Source organism: Dendropsophus ebraccatus, chromosome 15 (assembly GCF_027789765.1).
Source record: "Dendropsophus ebraccatus isolate aDenEbr1 chromosome 15, aDenEbr1.pat, whole genome shotgun sequence".
NCBI lineage: Eukaryota > Metazoa > Chordata > Amphibia > Anura > Hylidae > Dendropsophus > Dendropsophus ebraccatus.
Window position 1 is genome coordinate 55437277 of NC_091468.1, and position 15054 is coordinate 55452330.

The 15054-nt window shown below is 42.6% G+C and overlaps 1 protein-coding gene across 1 annotated transcript; it reads right to left on the reverse strand.

Moving 5' to 3' along the window:
• Positions 1–2216: 2216 nt before the first annotated feature.
• ETAA1 (ETAA1 activator of ATR kinase) lies at positions 2217–13734 on the reverse strand. The gene is made up of 6 exons (XM_069955073.1): positions 13392–13734; positions 9668–9808; positions 9307–9383; positions 8363–8469; positions 6137–7914; positions 2217–2647 (listed from the first exon to the last, which is right to left on the reverse strand). The coding sequence occupies exons 1-6, from the start codon at positions 13603–13605 to the stop codon at positions 2523–2525; spliced, it is 2442 nt and encodes an 813-aa protein (XP_069811174.1). The 5' UTR covers positions 13606–13734; the 3' UTR covers positions 2217–2522.
• Between the last annotated feature and the right edge of the window lie 1320 nt (positions 13735–15054).

Genomic DNA, 15054 nt, shown 5'->3' on the forward strand with positions numbered 1-15054 from the left:
AATGAACATGTTCATTCTTTGGACAGTAGGCGGACCCCGTCCGTGCATAGAATGGAGTCTATGACAAGGACGGAGATACGCGTGTCCGCATCAGTCCACTGGCAGATGCGAGCTACGGAATGCACAACGAGTTTTCCGGCGCCATTCCATAGTGTGCACGCACTCTAAGGCACAAATGCTTCTCTGCCAGCTCCATAGACACCATTCTATGGGTGGCCCGATTCCGCAATCCATCGAAAGAATCGACATGTCAATTCTTTCGGTGGAATGCTGAATCTGCCCGTGCATAGAATGGTGTCTATGGCACGGGCAGAGAGGCGCACGGTTGTGAACGGGTACGAGCTACGGAATCCGTCGGAAATTCTCCGCTCGGCTTCCATAGTGTGAACCTATCGTAAAAGCTACCTTACACACACAGCTAGGAACCTTACAGAAGGGAGGTTGGCGCTTGATCTGGTCGTTTCTCTTCTGGGAGGAAGAAAACAAAGCTGAGTAAGAGCAATATCTGTTCCTGATAATTCTGCTGAAGATGCTATACTAGCCTAGAAAATTGGGAGCTATAGCGATCATCTATTCAGAGCCATAAGGCCTTAGGTATGAAAAACAAAAAAATATAAATACTGAATGGAAACTGTTACCAATCCCAATGCAACGCCTATGTAAACAGTCTCCAAACAATAACAGCATCACAAAAGATTTTAGATCTGCACCCCACTATTGGGAATTGCAGTACCAGCGAGATAAGTGAATGTGTTTCCCCACCTTTGAGCTCTCATATGATCTAGTTACAGCCTGCCTCAGTAAAAAAGCCAAAGCACTAGCTCCTGGGACCCTACACAAACACAAAAACAATTTGGGTAACCTTGCCCTATCGACAGATAAGCCTAAACCTTTAAACCTATAAATAACTATGGTCCAGTATCAAGATATGTAAAATAGAAACTGGTATAAACTGCCCATAGCCACCAATCACAGCTCAGCTTTCACCTCTGATAAAATGAAACCTTTGTTGTGATTGGTTGCCAAGTGATTTTTTTTTACACTTGAATGGGTATTCCATTCAGATCAAATTCATGTTAAATAATCTCCCCTCCTAGAGACTAAAAATTTCTTCCATACTTGTTATTGTCTATTCAGTATCCTTCCCCCAGTTCTGAGCTACTGCTTTCTGTTAAAGACACAGAAGACTGCGTAGAAGCTGTTCAGTCCGTCTGGGAACCTCCTACCTTCTCAGACGACTCATGTAAACAGTGTTCCTGTCTTTCTACTTTGTAAGGGTGGGTTCATACTGAGAAATTCTCGCGGACAATGTCCGCAGAATTCCGCAGTATGTCCGCGCGCCTTTCTGCCGGCGTATTCCACTATCACGTCACTTCTTTCGGCGGATAGCGGAATACGCCAGCCCATAGAACGGTGTCTATGGAGCCGGCGGAAAGGCTCGCGGACATTGCCAGCGAGAATTCCATAGTATGAACCCACCCTAATGCTGGGTTAATCTAAAGTCAAGTCGCTGGTGACCTCACTGCGATCGGAGAGAGCAGAGACAGCCAGACAGGAACACTGTTTACATAAGCCAACTCGGAAGGGGGTGTGGGGGGGATCAGAGCGTAAACAAAGCAGCAGGCTCAGAACGGGAGGGGGGGGGGGGGAGACTTAAAAAATTATTAAGTATGGAATGAAGTGTTAGGGTCCATTTACACAGAAGGATTATCTGACAGAGTATCTGCCAAAGATTTGAAGCCACAGCCAGGAACAGACTATAAACAGAGATCAGGTCATAAAGGAAATCCTGAGATTTCGCTTTTTAAATCCATTCCTGGCTTTGGCTTCAAATCTCTTGCAGATAATCTGTGTGAATAGATCCTTAGTCTCCAGGAGGGGGGGATGGTTCAACATGTATTTAACCTGAGCAGAATACCCCTTTAATAATTTTATAACAGGTCTAATATAAAAGCAAATGAGCTTCTTCTGTGCACTTGTGACCCATGAAGATGACCCAGTTACTTCAATGGCTGCCACAGAACGAAGTCTCGCCTGTGCTTCCCCAGCTAGAAAAGCTTATGGAGGGCGGTCATCAGGATTGTGTTCTCTTCTCACGGTTTCATTCATCTTTTTCTATGGTTTTTCTACGTTTGCATCTGCAGGACGCAGAGAGTCTGCCAAATCAGAAACGTGAAATATTCATGTATTTATTTAACAAATTTAATACCAGGAGCTCCAAAAAAATCATTTATTTTAACAAAAAGGTTTAATACATAAAAAGAGGTCACACTGCAAAGTTGTGTAGTGATAACCGTGTGCGGGAGTGTTTTATGAAAACATGATAAATACATAAGCCACATGGGTTATTCCTGAACACAACAGGACACTTTATTATACAAAAAAAATACAAATATAGTTTAACACTGTAAACGCTTTACAATAAACTATAATAAAAAATAGTGTTTCCTGTGAATTCTACAGAAATTTCTCACAGAGAAATTATATGGCGGCTCCAAACAAGATATAACGGGATAAGAAAACTAAGTCGGCACAGTGTCACTGGAGGACGCTCGAGCTTTCAGTTTTCTCCTGGCCAAAGCTTCCTGTTTCTTCCTCTCGATCTCCTCCATGGAACATTTCTTATTTTTGTCTTCAGATACAAACTCTGGAATAAAAAAAAACAAACTTCATATTAATAAAATATTACCCAGTTTCTTCATGGATGGTCACTTATACTATTTTTAGATTGAAAAAGTTAATTTATCATCAGAAAATGACTGATTGATTAAGGCTGCTGTCACACAGGGGAGTTTTTTCTCTTTCTGGAAAGACTGCAGCTTTTGAGCCAAAGGTTAAAAGGGATCTAGCAGTAAGCAGAAGAATACGTCCTGTTAGATCTAAGTCACAAACTGCACTCGTCTCTCTAAAATAAAACTGCTGTGTGTGACCGATGCCTTAAAGGAGAAGTCCAGGCCGACCTCTTTTTCAGAAATTTTGGGGAGGATAAAGGATATAACATGTTCGCACCTACAGGCTCCAGCACTGGTGGCCACATACCGCCGAAGTGGTCTCAGCCGCTCCCTTGTCTGAGTGGGGACGAGATGTATCAGGTTCGCTCAGCCAGTCAGCGTTCATAGCGGGGCCCCGCCTCGGCCGCTGACTGGCTGAGCAGACCTGACACATCACAACCTGGGTCCCCACTCAGACCAGGAAGTGGCCAAGACCCAGGGACCGAAACAGCAGCATGCGGCCACCAGTACTGGAGCAGGGAGGTGCGAGCATGTTATTTCTTTTATCCTCCCCAGCACTAATGAGGAGGGGGGAGGAGGCGGGGGTAGGCCTGCCCAGACTTTTCCTTTAATCAAGCTTATATAAAACACATTGGGGAGATTTATCAGACTGGTGTAAAGTTGAATTGTCTTAGTTGATCCTAGCGACCAATCAGATTCCAATGTAAAGTGGAATCTGATTGGTTGCTAGGGGCAACTAAGATAATTCTACTCTACACCACGTTTGATAAATCTCCCCCCCTAGTTTTTTTTGTTTGTTTTTTTTTTTTTACAAATGGTTGGTCATGTATGTTCTAGTTTCCAATCTTATTGCCTATGTTTTAAAGTAATCCTGAAATCTTGCAGTTTTTCCATCTGGCAAACTAAGCTAAGATTTCCTTCAGTGATCTGTTCAGCATTAAAGTGAAATCAGTACATAAGGAGACAATGATGATTAACAGCTCAGCCTCCCCTCTCTATTAAAGAGCTCCGAAGTTCCATTTATGTCAATGGGACAGCTCCTGCTCATTGTTGCCTATATCTATGAGGCTTGCTGTAAAGAATAAATGAAAATATTGCTTAAATGCCAGATGAGTGCCTTCATAGTAATGTAAAAAAATAAATCAAAATATAGGCACAGAAAAAAAACAACAAACATCTGTCTCTAATTATTAAAAGGCTTTTCCAGAAAGACTATGTATAGGCCAGTGGTGCTAAACCTTGGCACTTCGACTGTTGTAGAACTACAATTCTGATCATGTCTGCACAACCAGAGATATGGCTTTGGCTGCACAGGTGTGACAGGACTTGTAGTTTTTCGAAAAGGAGTTTAACAAGTTAGTGTGTGTGTGAGGGGGGGGGGGGGGGGGGTGTTAGGAGGCAAACTAATAAGAGCAATTCAAGTGAAATTATTATCCTCTTTGTGCTTGATGGGAATACTGGAGAAGGCCCACTGGCTCTGTATAAATAGTAGAAACAAAAAAAAACCCACTAGGTCCATCTAGCCTTCCCTGAGAAATACTCTGAGAGGACATTTAGGGGACCTTCAGGGGCTCTATGTTTTTCTGTTTGATGCACTGCTGCACTGGGGAAGCACCAAGGGTCCTCTTGCATTACTAGTTGAGGGCAGAGAAGATAGAACTGTGTTGAGGTTGCCAATCATATAGAATAAGCTGAATAAGGCGATGGGTCCAGATGGGATCCATCCCAGGGTTCTTAAAGAACTCAGATCTGTGATTGCTGCCCCCCTGACAGATCTGTATAACCAATCCCTGCTAACAGGAGATGTCCCCGATGATTGGAGAACAGCCAATGTTATACCAATCCACAAGAAGGGGAATAGAGAAGAGCCCAGTAACTACAGGCCAGTGAGCCTGACATCTGTAGTAGTGAAAATGATGGAAACTCTTCTAAAAAAGAAGATAATGGATCACCTAAGAATCAACAATTTGATGGATCCAAACCAGCATGGCTTTACTGAGGGCCGATCATGTCAGACTAATCTCATTGATTTCTTTGATTATGCCACAAAAGTGCTGGATGAAGGTGGTGCTGTGGATATCGCCTATCTGGACTTCAGCAAAGCTTTTGATACAGTTCCCCATAAAGAGCTGATAGAGAAGTTGGAGAAAATTGGACTAAATCCCTGGATAGTTCAGTGGATTTGTGGTTGGCTGAAGGAGAGATATCAGAGGGTTGTTGTTAATGGTGAATATTCTGAGCAGAGACTGGTTACAAGTGGTGTGCCACAAGGGTCTGTTCTGGGTCCTATTCTTTTTAATATGTTTGTAAGTGACATAGGAGAAGGGTTGATAGGTAAAGTTTGTCTGTTTGCTGACGACACAAAAGTGTGCAATAGGGTGGATATTCCTGGAGGTGTCAGTAATATGGAAAATGATTTAGCTTTGCTAGATACGTGGTCCAAACAGTGGAAATTGAAGTTCAACGTTTCCAAATGTAAAATAATGCACTTGGGGAGGAGGAATCCTCTATCCGAGTATCACATCGGCAGTACTGTGTTGGAAAAGACTTCAGAAGAGAAGGATTTAGGGGTAATGATTTCTGAAAGCCTTAAAATGAGTCACCAGTGCAACCAGGCGGTGGGGAAAGCAAATCGTATGCTGGGGTGTATAGCTAGAGGTATAACCAGTAGGAAGAGGGAGATTGTGATCCCGCTGTATAGAGCTCTGGTGAGGCCACATCTGGAATACTGTGTCCAGTTCTGGAGACCTCACCTAAAAAAGGACATTGATAAAATAGAACGGGTCCAAAGACGAGCTACAAAAATGGTGGAGGGTATGAGGCATAAACCATATCAGGAAAGACTTAAGGATTTCAATCTGTATAGTCTGGAGGAAAGACGAGAAAGGGGGGACATGATTGAAACCTTTAAGTATGTTAAGGGACTAAATAAGGTTCAAGAGGGGAGTGTTTTTAGTAAAAAACTGAGCTCAAGAACAAGAGGACACAGTGAGAGGTTAGTTGGGGGAAAGATCAGAAGCAATGTAAGAAAATATTATTTTACTGAAAGAGTAGTAGATACCTGGAACAAACTTCCAGCAGAGGTGGTTGGTAAATCTACAATAACAGAATTTAAACACGCCTGGGATAGACATATATCTATCCTAAGATAATAAGGAAGAAAATACTAAAAGGGCGGACTAGATGGACCCAGTGGTCTTTTTCTGCCGACAATCTTCTATGTTTCTATGTTTCTAAGACTGAACATTGTGTCTGGATTCTTGTTAAGCAGCCATGGGCCACTTAAACCCTAAGGCACCAGTACCTATTAGTAGTAGATGTAATATTATCTGTAAACCATTTGATAACCATAAAAAGCCTAGAATGCACTTTTCGTACATGCAGTGAGAATATATAACATATACCTTTAGAACACTGTATGGTGGACTCCGAAAGGTGCCTTTTTAATGAGAATGGCTGAGGTTTGCTTATACAGTCTGGGTTAGATGGCACAACTGTGTCCCTGTTCATCCTACTGTCCCCAAAACTGTGTGGATGAAGGCCATTATAACCTCTCTGGGTTCCAGCAACCGTCTGTGCCGCTTCAACAGATGTAGCCTGGGATGGTTTTACTCTCGTAAAGGAATACTTAGAAGGTGCTACAGTGTTTTTCACACTGCACGTAGCATCCAGAGACTTTACTGGATTCTGTGTACCGGTAAGATTTGTGTTTTTACTCTCTGTTCCTGAAGGTACAGAATTAGACCTGCTAAAAGCCTGGTTGGGCTTTTGCATAGAACTGTTTTGATAAATATTTGAGCAATTTCCACTAAATGATGAAGGCGAGACCCCTCGATTATTTAACTTATTCGAACCCAAAGAAGAGCTTGCAGCACCGTGGCTTCCGTATTTGTTTGGCTGGCTTGCATTGGCTCCTGGTTTTGCAAACATTTGGCACGTTGAACTTGGCAACTGAGGAGTTTCCTTTTTCGGGTTTATTTCATTGGTTTCCTGAGCCTGAGTTAACCTTTCAACATCATCACAAACTTGATACAGTAGATCATCATCATCTTCCTTCTCTTCCCACAGACTATCAGATTCACAAAACATATCGAGAACTTCGTCTGAGAACTTTAGATCATCCCATTCATCGTGCTGGGCAGAGTTTTTTGCGGCAGTGGTCGTCCGAGTCTGTGGCACAGGTTGGGCACTTGGTTTGTGTATGGCTTTAGTGCTGTGTGTTACAGCTGCCAAGTTAGGCACATTATTCTTTGTACTTGTCTGAGGTTTCGAAGGCATCCGAGTCTGAGTACTAGAAAAGGTTTTAGCATTATTTGACTCCCTTGAATTACTCTGAAATGTTTTAATACTCGTCGTTTCTGTGCGACATGGCTTATCTGGTTTAACGTCAGATCCACTATTTACCTTCTTCGGCACAAACTTAAAATTATTAATCCTATTAAAGGAAGAAGAAGAAATAATAGCTGTGGGCTTAACATCCCCTCCGACAGGGTGTGCACTGGTTTTATTAGGAGGCATACTTTGCTTAGGGGTAGCAATGAGTTCCGGATTTTGAGTAACCTGCATGATAAATGAATCATCTTCAAGGAGATCATTGTCCCAGTCATCTTCAAAGTCATCTTGGCTGCTTGATACTGACTGGACGGTTTGCTTTCCCTTCCCATTATTTCGTTCAGAACATTTTCTTACACCTTGAAAAGTAGTTGTGGGGACTTTGGAAGCCAAACTAGACTCCTCTGACTTTTTAAAGGTCTCGGAATATAGTTCCTTTTTACTGTGCCCAGTATCATGGACATTGCTCCTCACATTTACTGCTGCTTCAGTCACGCTGCTAGTGGAAACATCTGATAAACCTTGGCTTAAACGTCCACTGTATTTCTGCGTTGATGAATCAAACAGGGCATTAAAAGCAGCTTCAGTGTCCTGATCCACAGACTGCTGACTGCTCCTCTGTGGTGCGGAGGTCTGACTAACAGATTTCATAACAAGGGAAATGTCATCTCCTTCTGGAAGGTCTTCCAGGAAGGAATCATCCTCATAGTTCCCAGCTTGGCACCCACTGAACATTTCATCCCCAGAATTCACTGAACGATCCTCGCTCTGATCTTTCTGCTTCACCAGGTTATTGTCTAACTGTTTTGCCAATTTCATCAGTTCTTCTTCCGTCTTTAAAATCCTTGACCTACAGTAATGAACAAAAAGAGAGTAAAAGTAGGGAAACAGAAAATAAACTTGTACATTAGGGGCCTCTGATTGCATTCTGCAATTACAGAATACTGAGTCCTATGTTCTAGATTCCCTATATAAAAGTTGTCAGGAGAGGAGTAACAGAAAAGTACCAACACTTCCATGAACTCTTCCAAATGGAAACAGCAAAAAAGATAGATCTATTTTACAGATACTTTACAAAAGGTTTGTCTGGAGCAAGCAATAAATGTTCAGCATAGTGTTCTTCTAGAAGATAAACCTTTAGGGTGTGTTCACATATGCAGGTTTGCTCCGGATGTATTGCGTATTTGCAGCAGATTTTGACTTCCCTACTGAAGTCAATAGAAAAGTCAAATTCAGCTACTGCTACTCCACGTGTGAACATACCTTTATAGAACAGTATAAATACATTTATTTCATACCTGGGCATTTTAGTTCTAGTTCGGGCTACAACCGGGGTACATGGTATAGCATCCTCTCCAATCCAAATGCCAAGGTACGCAGCATCAGAGCTTGAAGGCCTTTCATTCTAGAAAAGAGAATATTTTACAAGTGGATAACAAAAAACTGCCAATATCTGTAAGACATTAGCTGAAGACAACAGCAGAGGTTTTACACTCATTCCCATCACATCCACACAAGAGATCAAGGAGTTGCCCAGCATCAGAAAAATATGGTGTTCTTTCTGCATCAGGTAGTATAACACGGGGAGTTCCTAGTATGGCAACTATTGTATACTGGTGTAAAAGCCCTTTTTGGACTTCATATGTGTAATACCATGAAAGTTTATCAGTTATTTATCACTTGAATTGAATATACCACTCCGTAATTGTCCTGAAATTATAACTATTAGCTTTATTTTATCTTCCGCACGGCCATCAGAACCTCAAATATCTCTGATCTATGAAAGCGAACAGGCAAGACAGTAAAAAGGTGCAGGACTCCACTTCAGCAGTCTGTGCAATTCCTAACACATAACTATAACCAAGAAACTTCAAATGCTATAGACCATATCACCCCACATACTTTTTGCAATCACAACTGTACATGTTAATTTTTAATTAAAGGGGTTTTCCACAGGATAGGAGATAGGGGTCTGATCATGAGAACCCTACTGATCACGGGAACATCCTGTGTCCTGTGGATAAAGGGAATGACGGTGAGACATACATGATGCTGCTGCATTTAATTATATTGGCTTGGGAAAGATAGCCAAATAAGACTGGTGAGGTTTCCAGGAATCAGAGCCCCACCAGACACTCAGCTATGATCCTGTGGGTAGATGAGTGCGCTTTGTAGGAAGACCCCTTTAACATCGTATAATTCACTATGTCAGGAAAATCAGAAGATATGAGTAACCAGTTACCTTTGGAGCAATTCTATTCACAATATCCGAGATGTCAACTGTGCATCTGTTTACAGCCTGTCTCTTCTTTCCATTTTCTACAAAAAGATAATACACAATTTCCATTATTCGTTTTGGTCTTATTCCCTTAAGGAATGGAGAATTTACGAGGCTATGTGATCTTTTTGCCTTTGCTGCTCTTCTACTACTACCTGAACACATACACTTTCTAATCTCTGATGTAAAGGTGTTTTTCCAGCCAAAATATCAGAATAGCCCATGCCCAACACCTTGTCCATACAGACCCAGCACTGTGTTGTGAGTTCCAAACACTATGGAAACAGCAATGCAGATGTGAACAGGGTCTTATATTTGCTGTTACCTAATTTAAAGGTTGTTGGTGAATGAGGATCCCAGAAAATGTCCTGCTGTTGATCCGCATCATTGGATGGAGAATTAAGGGTGGACGTCCATGACTTACATTTGGAGAACTGCTTGGGAGTCTTCTTATTTGGACACGGTTCTGTAAGTATAAAGTTCGGTTGGAAGACAATGAATCTAAAGAGATAAGCGACAGCAATAACAGCAAACTCTCCACAGAACCTTAATGGAATAATAGAAATGTTTATAAAGATCTGTGTGCATGTGTGTATATATATATATATATATATATATATATATATATATATATATATATATATATATATATATATATATGGAAAAAAATATACCTATCTCAAAATAAAAATAGTAAGGAAATAATATAAATGCAGATTAGATGGACCAGGTGGCCTTTTTCAGCCATTAGTCTTGTAGGCCATCAATAACATGAAGAACACCATGCAGTTGATGTGTAGATGTGATGAGCATTAGGAGAGAGGTGAATGCCCCTCCTGATCAGTATACCTGACTGCAGAATACAGGCTTCAGTCTGAATCCCACTCACTGACTACAGAATAAGAGGATTGTAGAGATGAGCACAATTTGAGCGTGCTCGAGTCCAGTATTTTGGCATTTGAATACAGGTGGCTGAAGAAGTTGGATGCAGCCATAGGGAGTCCAGGAAACCATGGACACAGCCTATGGATGTTTCCGTGTCTTCCAGGCAGCCTTGGAGCTGCAATCAACTTCTTCAGCCACCTGTTTTCAAATGCCAAAATATTAGACGCTTTAATTGCGCTAGTAGATTGTGATCTACTAGATCTGTAGATCACTGAGGCTTTAGTCCAGAGTCTAGAAGTCAGATGTTACACAGCAGAATGAAGACTAAATATGTTGTTTTTTGACTTGCTTACTGATGTCAAAGGAGAAAATCTACAACAAATCTACAAAAAAATGCAGGAAAGAAATGTGTACTTTGCAGATTTAAAAGTAGAAGCAGGTGATTGAAATACAAAAACTCATCCATATGCATGGGGTGCTGCTATCTGCTCTGAATCAGCCATGTCTGAACTAACCCTAAGGCTCCATTCACGTGGCAGATTTGACATGGATTTCACTACAGATTCTGTGGCAATATCCACGTAAATCCAATGACAACCTATACTCATTGCATGTGAATGTGGTGCCCACTACCCTGTTGACATGCAAAGGAAAACTTTAGTGGATAATGCAATAACCATGCCACATATTTCTGCACAGAAAAGTTGATGTTTATCGCCAGAGAATGATAAGTCAGCCTTTTCTTTCCTGCCTTATGTTTCAGACGTGTGAATATAGCCGGGTGTGCAGCCGCCATTATGGTTCTCAGCAAATTATGTCGTAGAACCACAGGTTTTGTGTAGCAAAACTTTCCATTTATTGCAGATTGAGGATGCTGTATGTTCACCCACTGTTTTTAAAGGGGTTTTCTAGGTAACAATTATTGATGGCCTATTCACAGAATAGGTCTTTAATCACTGATTGGTGGGATGCTGATACATAGTACCCTGAGCTAATTAATACAACTAGAGATGAGCGAATATATAGTAATAAAGCAATAAGCTTAGTAGTCGTCTTATCAGTCGGCTGCCTTCTCAGGGTGGGTTCACACTACGGAATCCACGCGGATAAATTCCAGCGGAGTCCGTCACCAATACCCACTCACGGCCGCGCACTTCTCCACCGGCTCCATAGACACCATTCTATGGGCAGGCTGATTCCGCTATCCGCCGAAAGAATTGACAAGTCAATTCTTTGGACGGAGTGCGGAATCCTCCTGTGCATAGAATGGTGTGTATGGAGCTGGCGGAGAGTCTCGACTTCTCTAGAAAATGAACAACCTACAAGGCTAATTCACACTGTGTTCACATGAGTTCACAATAAAAAAAAATGCATGTTAAAAAAAGCAACAAAAACGTATGCAGTTTTCAGGTTATGTTCACACTGTATTATAGCAATACAGAGGTGAAGAGAAGAATCCCGCCATATACTGTGGCGTACTGCAGTGGGCACCATCCATTCCAATGTCTGGACACAGTAATTCCTTTCAGGCCGTATACCTGACACAATAACACAGCAAATCTCACTACTTAGTCCCACTAAATTACTGTATAAGGCTATATCCCCACAGCATAAGAGACCGACCGGTCCGTGACCCTGCCGGGTCACGGAACGGACAGTCTCTGAAAAGATCATCCCGTGCGGTACTGCAGTATCGGACAGATGATCTTTACAGATCTTTACATCCGTGTGCGCCCGCATCAGAACACTCCACTGCACGCTATGGAGCGTAAGGCCGGATCCGCTTGCTCCATAGTGTGCACTGACACGTCAATTGTTTGCGGCGCTGCGAGAGATCCCGGCCAGAGTGTATACTATGTGTATACACTCTGGCCAGGATTCCTAGGCAGCAATGACGTGCATATGGGGTAAAAGTAAGGCAGCTCACTGAACCTCCGCTGGGAAGCCTGGATGGTGCACGGGACAGCTGTATGGCACACAGCAAATGCAAAGACGAAGAAAGAAGATTGTCCGGCTCCAGATATCCAGTCCCATAAAAGCAAACTTTTATTTGAAGATGAAACAGATACTCCTAGTCCAAAGGATCGACATGTTTCAGGCTACACGCCCTTAAAAATGACGCGCATATTTCCGTAAAAATCACAGCCGTGGTTTTACGAAAATATACGGTGTGTAAACCTAAAGCCTAAGGCTGGGTTCACACTATGTATATTTGAGGCTGTATTTGGTCCTCATGTCAGGTCCTCATAGCAACCAAAACCAGGAGTGGATTGAAAACACAGAAAGGCTCTGTTCACACAATGTTGAAATTGAGTGGATGGCCGTCATATAATGGTAAATAACTGCCATTATTTCAATATAACAGCCGTTGTTTTAAAATAACAGCAGAAATTTGCCATTAAATGACGGCCATCCACTCAATTACAACATTATGTGAACATAGCCTTTCTGTGTTTTCAATCCACTCCTGGTTTTGGTTGCTATACAGCCTCACAAATACAGCCTCAAATATACATAGTGTGAACCCAGCCTAAAAGAGGAAAGCTGACTGAACGGAGGCGATAGGTAATAAGTGTCAAACTCATGGCCCTCCTGCTGTTATAGAACTACAATTCCCATCATGCCTAACAGCCGAAGCTTTAGCTGGGAATTGTAGTTGTATATTGTAGTTCTGCAACAGCTGGAGAGCCGCGAGTCTGACCCGCCTGTGTAGGTGATTTCATCCGGGTCACTGACAGGAATGGCGCCGGCTGCTGTACACCACGGTATATGGTGGAGCTCCTGTCTCGCTGTGATGCTGACAGATACCTGTAACACAATATCAACACGGCCTCCTTGTACACAGATTATTGAAGCCAAAGCCAGGAATGGTTTTGAAGAGGAGAAATCTCAGTCTTTCCTTTATGAGCTGTTCCCTGTTTATAGTCTGTTCCTGGCTTTGGATTCAATAATCTGTCAGATATATCTGTGTAAAAGGTTGCAGAAGCTGGGTGGGAGGTGAGGGTCGTCATACTGGCCCAGGATATATCTCTGGGACTAGTGATGCTTCACATCAGAGGGACAGGGCTCCATGATGGGAGTTATGATTCTGCACACGTGACTGGGATGTCACACAGGCTCCTGTACACACGGCGGTGGCGGTAGCGATAACGCAGCGTGTTTACCCTCTTCTCTCTCACTCCTGGCGGGCACAGAGGAGGCCGTCTGACTGGAGAGAGCAGCCCCGGACCTCGTAGAGCGGGACAGCCTCCTGCCGGTCTTTTTCGGGGTCTCCCTGTCATGGTCCTCGGTCCGTTCTCTGGGGACTTTCCTTGTTCCGCGGTCCCCGTCTTCACAGACCTGCCGGGATCTGTCCGCGGGCTGCCTCCTCCGGCTCATATTCCCCGGGATAACGGGCTGTCCGTTAATAGAGCGAAACCGTACAACGCCGGAAAACACCGAGGCCTACTACTACGGCGCCGCCATCTTGCCTGTGGCGGAGCGCTGATTGGCGGACTCAGAGACAGGAGACGGAGCTGATTGGACAGCATGGTCATGTGACTCCAGAGCCGCGTGATAGCGCTATGCTGACGGCGACGTTAGGAGCATTGTGCGTCCTGTTAACCCTGCCGCTGCCGGGCCGCGCTGTATCTAGAGCTACAGAGTAGGAAGGATCGGCACAAGTTTGGTTGCCCATAGTAACCTGTCACATAAAAGAAAATGAAAGCAGTGCTGTGATTGGTTGCTATGGGCAACAGTCAGTTTCCATCATGAGGGAAGGTGCTTTTGTTTTTGTTGCCATTAACCTCTTCCACACCGACCCTGTTGTCTTCCTGACCAAACATTATTATTATTTTAATTTTTTTGTATAAGCTATAAACTTTTTTTTTTTTTTTTTTTTTGTAGTTTTTCATGTTGCATGTTTTTAATTTTTTTCTGAAATCTGGGTATAATAAAAATAAACAAAAGTGTCTTGATTTTTTATTTAGTTTCACTATTTCTGTTATTAGCACAAAATGCTGGTAAAATACTAAAATTGTTACCCCTTTAGTCATTTATATAGGGAATATATAGAGGGGGCGGGGTCTCAAGCATTTTTTTTTATTTTAAAGGGAACCTGTCTCCATGAAAATGCTACCTAAGCTATCAGCAACATGTTATAGAGCTGAAGGAGCTGAGCAGATTGATATATACCTTTATGGGAAATTATTCAGTATAACTTGTAATTTATTGATTGAAATCTCTGATGTTTCCATGCTAAAGAGTCCCGTCCACTGAGTGACACCGCCCACTGGACTCCGGAATGATCAGGGATTTCAATCTACAAGTTACAAGTTATACTGAATCTTTTCCCACAAAAATATATATCAATCTGCTCAGCTCTTCCTGCTCTCTAACATGATGGTTATAGATTAGATAGCATTGTGTTGTTGACAGATTCCCTTTAAATATATTTTTATTATAATGCATTTTTTTTTACATATTGTTCCTCCCTAGGCTGGAGCTAGACAGCAGTCATGTGAAAGCCATGTAGCCTCAACCTTAAAGGGGTTATCCAGCGCTACAAAAACATGGCTGCTTTTCCCCCTCTCTTGTCTCTAGTTTGGGTGGGGTTTTGAAACTCAGTTCCATTGAAGTAAATGGAGCTTAATTGCAAACCACACCTGAACTGGAGACAAGAGAGGGGGAAGAGTGGCCATGTTTTTGTAGCGCTGGATAACACCTTTAAAGGGCTATTCTCATCTGGACAAGTTATGCTATATCCACAGGTTAGGACAGAGATCATTGGGGATCTTGCCACTGGGGTCCCTAACGACCTTGATTGTGTGAATGAACCCAAATTATTAT